The 10114-nt window shown below is 54.0% G+C and overlaps 1 protein-coding gene across 1 annotated transcript in view; it reads right to left on the reverse strand.

Annotated features, from left to right (window-relative positions):
- COL5A3 (collagen type V alpha 3 chain) overlaps positions 1–10114 on the reverse strand; it is a 45372-nt gene that overhangs the window by 29809 nt on the left and 5449 nt on the right. The window contains 12 exon segments of the mRNA XM_008058175.1: positions 1465–1518; positions 2204–2257; positions 2343–2399; positions 2510–2593; positions 2690–2764; positions 3312–3374; positions 4423–4464; positions 4541–4588; positions 6541–6687; positions 6793–6906; positions 8585–8737; positions 9052–9156. Coding sequence (XP_008056366.1) covers positions 1465–1518; positions 2204–2257; positions 2343–2399; positions 2510–2593; positions 2690–2764; positions 3312–3374; positions 4423–4464; positions 4541–4588; positions 6541–6687; positions 6793–6906; positions 8585–8737; positions 9052–9156 — 996 coding nt within the window.

A 10114-nucleotide genomic window follows, 5' to 3' on the forward strand; every position in this document is an offset into this window, starting at 1 on the left:
AAAAAAAAAAAAAAAAAACAGAGTCTCATTCTGTGACCCAGGCTGGAGTGCTGTGGTGCAATCACGACTCACTGCAGCCTCCAACTCCTGTGTTCAAGCAATCCTCCCACCTCAGCCGGAGAAGCCACCAGATAATTTTTAATTTCCTTGTAGAGACAAGGTCTCACTATGTTGCCCAGGCTCATCTTGAACTCTTGACCTTAAGCAATCCTCCCACCTCGGTCTCCCAAAGTGCTGGGATTACAGGCGTGAGCCACCACACCCAGCTTTATTTTTAGGTTTAGAGACAGGAATCTTACTCTGTCACCCAGGCTGGAGTGCAGTGGCACAATCACAGCTCACCACAGCCTCAACCTCCTGACCGCAAGCACTCCTCCCACCTCAGCCTCCTGAGTAGTTGGGACTACAGGTGTGCACCAACACGCTTGGCTCATTTTTAAATTTATTTTTGGAGACAGGGTCTCACTACGTTGCCCAGGCTGGTCTCAAACTCCTGGTCTCGAGTAACCCTCCGGTATTGGCCTCCCAAAGTGCTGGGATTACAGGCATGAGCCACCCCTGGACCCGGGCAAGATATGACTATTATGACCATTTGCTGAGTATCCTGCTCATGCAGAATCCCTTCCTGGGGGCTTCTTTGTGTATCAATGTAACTTCCCAAGTATACCTCAAACCCACCTACTCTTTATCCCCAGGGTCCTTCGCCTAGTCCCAGTCACCATCATCACCAAAATTAAGAACCCTTGGCCGGGCTCGGTGGCTCAGCCTGTAATCCCAGTGCTTTGGGAGGCCGAGGTGAGTGGATTGCCTGAGCCCGTGGGTTTGAGACCCGCCTGGGCAGCGAGACCTCATCTCTACAAGAAATCAAAAATTAGCTGGGCGTGGTAGCACACGCCTGTAGTTCCAGCTACTTGGAAGACTGAGGCGGAAGGATCACCGGAGCCCAGCAGGTGGAGGCTACGGTGGCTGGGATCGGCCACTGCACTCCGGTCTGGGCGACAGAGTGAGACTCCAACTCAAAAAAATAAACAAATAAATAAATGAGAGAGAGAGAGAGAGAGAAGGTACAGTAAACACACAGAATTATAATTTCATGGGACCACCATCTATATATGGCCCATTCCCAATGGAAAGACCATTACATGGCATGTGACTGTCTGGAATTGTCTTGTTCATCTACTCCTTCCACGTGCCAGGTATGACTTTTGCGCCTGCTGTTTCTTCTCCTTGAATGCTCTTCCCCACCCGTTCACCCAGCTCTATGTCAGATCTCAGGGCCCACATCACTCCTTCCTCAGGGCAAGTCCTTCCCGACTCTATGTCCTGGCTGGATTCCTCTCCATACACTCAGCAGGGCTGCTGTTCCCTGCCATTGACGCTCTTGTCCCACTAATGACACCAGTAGTCCCTGATGGGTGTTGAGAGATGGATGAGGGGTGAGCTGGGGACCTAGGAGTCACTTACCATCTTGCCCTCACGGCCGGGAGGCCCATGAGGTCCCTGCAGGCCTCGGGGACCCTAGGAGAAACAGAAAAGGAGAAAAATAAGAAGGAAGAATCACTTATCTTTATTTTATTTATTTATTTATTTTTTCAAATAAGGATCTCACTCTGTTGCCCTGGCTGGAGTGGCAATCATGGCTCACCACAGCCTCAACCTCCTGGGGTCAAGAGATCCTCCCTCCTCAGCCTCCTGAGTAGCTGAGATTACAGTCACATACCACTATGCCCAGGCAGTTTTTATTGTTTATTTATTTTTTGTAGAGACAAGGTCTCTGTTGTCCAGACTGGTCTTGAACTCCTAGGTTCAAGCAATCCTCTTGCCTTGGCTTCCCAAAGTGCTGGGATTACCAGTGTAAGCCACTGCTCCTGGCCTTATTTTATCTTTAATTGATTATTTTTTAGAGACAGGGTTTTGTTTTGTCACCCAAGCTGGAGTGCAGTAGCATGATTGTGGCTCAGGATAGTCTCAAATTCCTGGGCTCAAGCAATCTTCCCACCTTAGCCTCCTGAGTAGCTAGGATTACAGGCATGCATCACCACACCCAGCCTGTAAGGACTTATTTGAAGTCATTCTCTAGAAAAGGCAGGATTTGCAAGGGTATCCCCAGCCCTAGAAACCTATTGCCCACCCAGCACTTTATGACCTGGGGGAAGACACCGTCCGCCAAGTCCTTCCACCCCCCACCCCCCGCCAGCCTCACCTGCGGCCCCATGGCGCCTGCCTCTCCTTTCAGACCCGGAAGCCCAGGGAGGCCCTTGAGAGGAGAGATGGGGAGTGTGGCTAGAGGTAGTAGCCCTCCTTCAAGACGGCCCTCTCCTCCATGCAGACCCCTCACTCACCACGGGGCCTGGGCGCCCGGTAAGCCCCACCGGGCCGGGAGGGCCTTTCATGGACAGCTGGAAAGACAGATGGGGACAGAGTCTGGGGTCTCCCACGAGACCTCCAGAGGCCTCTCCTGGCCCCCACCCACCCTTGCCGCCCAGCCTGTCACTTCCCGCCCCCTCACCTGCGCCTGCTGCAGCACTGCCTGGGCCTGGGCCTGCTGGAAGGACACTGGGGGTCCCTTGAGGGAGCCGCTAGTGAACTGGAACTAAGAGCAACTGGTGGTGGGGGGGCGTCCCGAGGAGATGGCCTCCCAGGCCGGGACTCCACCCACCGAGGCTGTGCCCCTTGGTCAGCTGCTTACCGGCATCATGATCACCGTGCCCGGGGGTCCCCGGATCCCGTCGATGCCAGGGATTCCTGGGAGGCCAGCAGGGCCCTGAGAGGGAGGGACACGAGGAGGATGAAGCCAGGGAGGGAGGGCTGGAGGCAGGGAAAGAAAGACAGAGGCAGAAAGAGGGTGAGAACGAGAAATCAAGGAGGGGATGATAAAGGGAAGCAGGCAGAGAGATGGAGAGAGGAAAGCAAGGAGAGACCGAGAGAGACACAGAGACAGAGACAAAGAAATGGAGAAAAGGAAAGAGAGATAGAGGGAAGGAGAGTCAGAGAGTGGCAGAGACAGAGACACAGACAGAAAAGAGATGAAAAAGCACGAGAGAAGGAGCCAGAGACTCAGATAAGGAGAAAGGCAGCAATGAAAAACTCAGAAACAGAGAAAGACAGAGGAGGACGAGCAGAAGACAGGCCGAGACAGACGTGGAGGCTGAGAGACAGTTCCCAGATGGGGACAGATGCCAGCAGGAGAGGTCAGCACTGGCCCTGGGATGACGTCCCCAGTCAGCCCCTCAGACCCATGTTCAGATCTTTGTGACCCCAACCAGCAACCCCACTCCCTACAAAGGACACACCCCAGGGGTGACTCTTACCGGCAGACCAGGGTCCCCTGGGAATCCTGGGGGGCCAGGAGGGCCCAAGGGGCCTGTCACCCCCTGACGGGGACAAAGAAACAGAAGTCACAGGAGGTGCAAAGTTTGAACCAGGCTGACTTCTGACCTGCCACTGACCCCGACCCCACTCCTGAGCCATCCTGCCCCCCCCATGCTAAGCTGACCCACGTCAGCCCCCAACTTTACACCTTGGCCGTTATATTTTTAGAGACAGGGTCTCACTCTGTTGTCCAGTAGGGGTACAATCATAGCTCACTGCAGCCTCCAACTCCTGGGCTCAAGCAATCATCCCACCTCAACCTACCACCACACCTGATTTTTCTTTTTCTTTTTTTTTTTTTTGAGTTGGAGTCTCACTTTGTCGCCCAGACTGGAGTGCAGTGGCTGCTCCCGGCCACCGCAGCCTCGGCCTGCTGGGCTCCGGCGATCCTTCCGCCTCAGCCTTCCGAGTAGCCAGAATTACAGGCATGCGCTATCACGCTCGGCTGATTTTTTGATTTATTGTAGAGATGAGGTCTCGCCGCTCAGGTGGGTCTCAAACCCGCGGGCTCAGGCAATTCACTCACCTCAGCCTCCCAAAGGCGCGGAATTACAGGCTGAGCCACCGAGCCCGGCTTTTTTTTTTTTTTTTTGAGTTGGAGTCTCACTCAGTCGCCCAGACTGGAGTGCAGTGGCTGCTCCCGGCCACCGCAGCCTCGGCCTGTGGGCTCCGGCGTTCCTTCCGCCTCAGCCTTCTGAGTAGCTGGAACTACAGGCACACGCTACCACGCCTGGCTGATTTTTGATTTATTGTAGAGATGAGGTCTCGCCAAGTTGCCCAGGCAGGTCTCGAACCCACGGGCTCAGGTAATTCACTCGCCTCGGCCTCCCAAAGTGCTGGGATTACAGGATGAGCCACCGAGCCCGGCTGACTTATCTCTTAATGGTAGAGACAGGGTCTCACTATGCTGTCCAGGCTGCCAACTCCTATTCTGACTCATTCTTTAAATCAACATCCTCCAGGTGGTCAGGCAACATTGTACCCTGACTCCTCACACCCCCCCCAATGAGAAGGAAAAGACAGGAAGAAGGGAATGCAGCCATGACTCACTCGGGGTCCGGGGGTTCCTGGAGGTCCCTCAAACTGCTGTCCCTGAAGGGAGAAATAAATGTGACCCCTATCCTCATGAGGCCCCCTGGGTCCCCTGCAGCCCAGGCCCCTCCCTCACCTGTTCAATCACCGCTGGTTCTCCTTTTGCTCCCTTCTCTCCAGCGCCCTGGGGTGAGGGGTGGAAAGAGAAGAGATATGAACTTGGACACAGACTCCTGAGCTATCCAGTCTCACATCCCCCACACCCTCCCACTCCCCCACACAAGGCCACCCTCAGCGCTCCCTCTCTCTGCTTCAGTCAATACGCATTGAGAAGCACCACCTCCTACACCTGCCTGGCAGGAATCAAGGTTAAGGGCGTGAACCCCACTGCCAGGGCCCAGTCCTGGATCTGCCACTTACTGAGTGATGCTGGGAAACTTACTCAATCCCTTTAGCCAGTCACAGGAATCTGGTCACCCATCAAGCCGGTGGGTGAATGATGATTGTGTATATCCCATGCAAAGATAATTTGATTTTTTTGAGACAGGGTCTCCATCTGCTGCCCAAGCTGGAGTGCAGTGGCACAATCATAGCTCAACACAGCCTCCGACTCCTGGACTTCGGCGAACCTCCCACCTCAGCCTCCCAAGTAGCTGGGACTACAGGCATGCACCACCAAGCCCAGCTAATTTTTTTGTAGAGATGAGGTCTTGCTATGTTGCCCAGGCTGGTCTCAAACTCCTGGCCTCCAGTGATCTTCCTGCCTCAGTCTCCCAAAGTGCTGGAATTACAGGCATGAGCCACTGTGCCTAGCCTAGACCATCTATTCTAGACTCCACAATCTTTTTTTCTTTTTCTTTTTCTTCTCTCTCTCTCTCTCTTTTTTTTTTTTTCCTTCTTTCTTTTATTTTGAGTTGAGATCTCACTCTTTGCCCAGGCTGGAGTGCAGTAGCATAATCATGGTATGCAGACTCAACCTCCTGGGCTCAGGAGATCAGATTTCCAAGTAGCTGGAACTATAGGCATGCACCACCATGTTAATATTTTTTTGATTCATTGTAGAGATGAGATCTCACCAAGTTGCCCAGGCTGGTCTCAAATTCCTGGGTTCAGACAATCCTTCCACCTCAGCCTCCTGAAGTGCTGAGATCACAGGCATGAGCCACTTCACCCGGCCCAGAATCTTCATTCTAACCCATCGTCCACTTGATGTGCCCATTTGGAGGCTAAACGATTGTTGCCAACTCACACCCAAATGAGATCCTCAATCTCCCACCTGCATCTCCATCCGGAGTCCCCGTCTTACTCTATGATCTCAGCATGCATCTACCTTTCTCCACCTCCAGCAGAAAGACCAAAATAGAATGTGTCCCAAATCAGTCCACTTGGCTCCATCCTGACTGTCACTACCCTTTTCCAGGTCCCCGCCTGGACCTGGACCTGGACTACAGGCATTCCTGCTGCCCCTCCGGCTCCCCCTACCGTCCATGTAGCCTTCAGCAGACAGGGAGATTTTCTTACTTTTTCTTTTTTCTTTTCTTTTCTTTCTTTCTTTCTTTTTTTTTTTGGAGTTAGGGTCTCCCTCTGTCACCCAGGTTGGAGTGCAGTGATGTGATCATAGCTCACTGCAACCTCAATTTCTTGGGCTCAGGTGACCCTCACTCCTCAGCCTCCTAAGTAGCTGGGATGGAAGGGAGACAGAAGCCACTATGCCCTGCAATTTTTTTTTTCTTAATTTTTTGTAGAGATGGGGTTTTGCTATGTTGTCCAGGCTGTTCTCAAACTTCTGGGCTCAAGTGATCTTCCTGCCTCGGCCTCCCAAAGTGCTAGGATTACAAGCACAAGTCCCCAAGCCCAGAGGGTGCTTAATTTTTTTTTTTTCAATCTAGCCTAAAATTCAACACAGAGGGAGCTTTGAAAACTTTGAAAACTCCAAGTCAGATCATGTTCCTTCTCAAGTGTCTTTACTGGCTGCTTAGACTCAAAGCCCAACACCATCCCCTGTCCAAAGAGCCAGCCGCTAGCATAGTGCCTGCCATACCGCAGGTGCAGAAGTCAGAAGAGAGAATGTGGCCCCATGTGCCTTCAGGTAGGAAGCCCTTCCTTTTGTGCCTGACCAAAGCCACCCAGACTCACAGCAAAGATCTGGAACTGAGTCTGAGATGGGTGTTCTGCTGCCCGGAAGTCAGGGCCCATAGTGGGCTCATCTTCTCTGTCATCCTCCCTGGCTGTCTCTGTCTCCAGGATCCCCAGCTCGGCTCCACTGACAGGGTCCAGGCCCCCCTGAGAAAGACATTGAGACAGACTAAAGTTTGTCCCTAACCTCCTTATTGTCTGACACCATTCCCCCCACGCCGGTCTTCCCAGCCTCATCTGCTTCCCAGCAACCTCTAGGTCCGTGACGTTGTGGCCCACGGTCACAGTGGAGGTGACGACCAAAGGCGTGGGGGTGGGAGGCTGATCTGGAGCTGGTGTCTCTGTCGTAGGGACTTCCGTGGAGGTCTGGAGCAGGGATGGAGAGAGCATTGGGTCTGGGGTCAGGTCAGTCAAAACAAAAGGGAGGCGAAGGAGGCTAGGCCTCCCTGCCCCCACCCAGCCCCTGGAGTTCCCAGCTCCGGAGGAGACAGGATTCCCAAAGAAGATCGGAGGCCAGTGGCGGCTGGACCAGGGCCACCAGCAGGGGGAGCCATCCTGGATGGAGGAGGCACAGGGCTGAGCCAAGTCCTGGCGGCCTGGAAGGCAGAGCGGGGCAGGCTCCAGAGCCCCGCGGTCAAGGTCAAGGTCCGACACCCAGGGCCAGACTCCCGGAAGCCCATCCCACATGTCCCCTCCTGAGACCTAGTTCAGCTGTCAGCCAGCCAGGCCGCAGTGAGGGGGGAGTGGCCGCTCCTTCTGTCCTGGACATCTGCAGACAGGGTCAAGGCAGGGGAAAGGGTGGTGGGAGCCCAGGTGAGGGCAGGGCGCTGAGGAAGGGACTGGGAAGGGGCATACTACTTCCGCTTCTGGGTTCTGGGCCAGAAAAGTCTGGAACTGAGCTGTAGTGCAACCAGTGCTCCCCTCCCCAGCCAAAGACCCCAAGCAAAAACCCACACCAAGAACCCCTCCCCAGTGGCCCATCAACGAATGACACACAACAGACCCCAATATTCCCTATAACCAGTGACCTGTAGGTGACCCCATCAATTAAGGACTCCCATCAACGGCCCCAACCAACTCTTCCATGCAGTGACTTTCCTAGCCAATGACTCCAACCAGTAATAACCCCTTGACAATAAGCACTAAATAGTGACTCCAACTAACAGGCCCCTAGCCAATTATTCCCCCAACTGTCTAAGGGGGTCATTAGCTGGGGCAGAGGATGAGTTCTTCCGCCAGCGTTTCATTGTGTGGGGTTCATGGGTCAAGGTCATTGGTGAGGGTCATTCAGTGGAGCTTCAACAATGAATGATGTCCAAAGAAGTGAGCCCAACTAAGCCTTCCTCAATGATGACTCCCCAAGTACTGATTCCATGAATCAATGACCTACCAATGACTTCCTAACAAATAACCCCCAGGGGCCCCCAAACTAATGACCCCATTCATGACCCCCTGAAAATCACTCTTCCAACCAGTGTCCTTGATGGATGACCCCATTATTCTTTCCGATCAGTGATTCCTCACCAAAACCCCCAACCATTAACCCTAAACTAGGAACATCAGTAACACCAATTATGGACCTTCAAGAGTGACCTTCAACTAGGAACACCCCAAGTGTTGACCTCAATCAATATCCCCCTCAGTGATCCCCAACCAGCAATCCCTATCTGGGAGGCCACATATTGCCCCCAAGTAGCGACCCTCCCCCCACTGAATAACCCTCACCAATGAATGACCTTGACCAGTGAACTCCACACAGTGACATGCTGGCGGAAGAACTCATCCTCTACTCCAGCTAATGACCCCTTTAGACAGTAGCACTCATCAAGAACCCACTAAGAACCAGGCCCACATCTGGGCATGTTCCCTCTCTCCAGCCCCCCAGGACTGGAGGTGAGGGGAGGTCAGAGATGGAAGAGCTCCTGAGAGGGAGCTCCTCAGTCCCTTGAGGTGAGTCAGAGCTCATAAATGGAGGCCAGAGACAAAGGTCATGGGTGAGGGTCAAGGATTAGAGGCAGGAAGCAAGAGGTCGCAGGTCGCTTACCTGGTTCTCTGGGGAGCCAGGAGATGGACTTGAGGTCAGAGCTTCCTTGTTCTTCTTCTTCCTCCCCTTCCCCTTGCGACCCCGTCCTTTTTTCTTTCCTTTCCCCTTTCCCTTCCGCCGAGGGGGAGGGGTTTCCGGCTCACCCTGGGGGGCCTGGGAAGAGGTTCCCAGTCAGGTCCGGGCACCCACCAGCAGAGACTCCATCACTCAGGTCATGTGGGGTCATGTTGGTACAAGGCGCATGGGTTCTCGCTCAGCCCTGTGATGGGGCTCAAGAGCAATGGTGTGATCTGGGGGTCAAGGGTCACCCAGCTACATGACCTGAGGTCAGAGTCACCCACGTCCTTGAGGCCAGGGGTTGCTCAGCCCCATAGGTGAGAGTCAGAAGTCACTCCTTTCTGAGACCTGGAGCTGGGGACCCCTTAGCCCATGCTCTTGGATCGGGGGCCATGCAGCCCCTCACTCACCCCTGTGGCTGCAGGACTGAGGTTGTCACAGCTGGGGAGGTACCGCTCACAGGCCCGGAAGGCAGCCTGGGGGTCTGGGCTTATCAGCAGCTCCTGGACATCACCCTGGGAGCGGGGAAGAGCCGGAAAGGAGGGCAGAGGCTGACCTGGCAGGGTCCAAGTGTGGTCTTTCCTACCCAGAGTACCCTCAATATAAAGAGTTAGGTGGAGGCTGGGCAGGGTGGCTCACGCCTGTAATCCCAGCAGTTTGAGAGGCCGAGGTAGGAGGATCATTTGAGCCCAGGAGTTTGAGACCAGCTTGGGCAACAGAGCAAGACCTCATTTCTACAAAAAATGAAAAAATTAGCCAGGCATGTACCACCATGCCTGTAGTCTCATCTACTTGGGAGGGGAGAAGGAGGATCACCTGAGCCCAGGAGGTTGAGGCTGTGGTGTGCTGTGATCATGCCATGGCATTCAGCCTGGGTTAGTGAGACCCCAACTTAAAAACAGAAATAAAGAGGTGGGCCCGTTCCAGCCTAGGTGTCCCTCTACCCCCTGCAACTAAGAGAAGGAAGACCCTCTCGGGACCACACCAAGTTGCAACCACAAGCCACACCCCACACATTACCCCGAGCCAGGCACATGGTTCCTTCCCTCCAGAGCACATGGCAAGCAGCTATTGTTCCACAGGTTCCTGAGGTAGACCCATCCCAGACCTTGTGGGGATGACACACATCACAACCACACACAGCACTGTCACCAAAATGGTGACCACACCAAAAACCCGCTTGCTACAACAATGCCCCTTGCTGACTTCTAGTGTCACAACCACCCTGCACACAATCACACACCACTGCAGCCACTGGATACTTTCGCAGCAAGTCACATGTGCACACCATCTCAACTTATGGTCTTGAGACTCTGTGACATCTCTGCTTTTCTTTTTGTGTGTGTGTGTGTGTGTGTGTGTTGGAGTCTCACTCTGTCATCCAGACTGGAGTGCAATAGCAGCTCCCGGCCACCGCAGCCTCGACCTGCTGGGCTCCGGCGATCCTTCCACCTCAACCTTCCAAGTAGCTGG

Source organism: Carlito syrichta, unplaced genomic scaffold (assembly GCF_000164805.1).
Source record: "Carlito syrichta isolate Samal-C Ts95f unplaced genomic scaffold, Tarsius_syrichta-2.0.1 Scaffold303236, whole genome shotgun sequence".
NCBI lineage: Eukaryota > Metazoa > Chordata > Mammalia > Primates > Tarsiidae > Carlito > Carlito syrichta.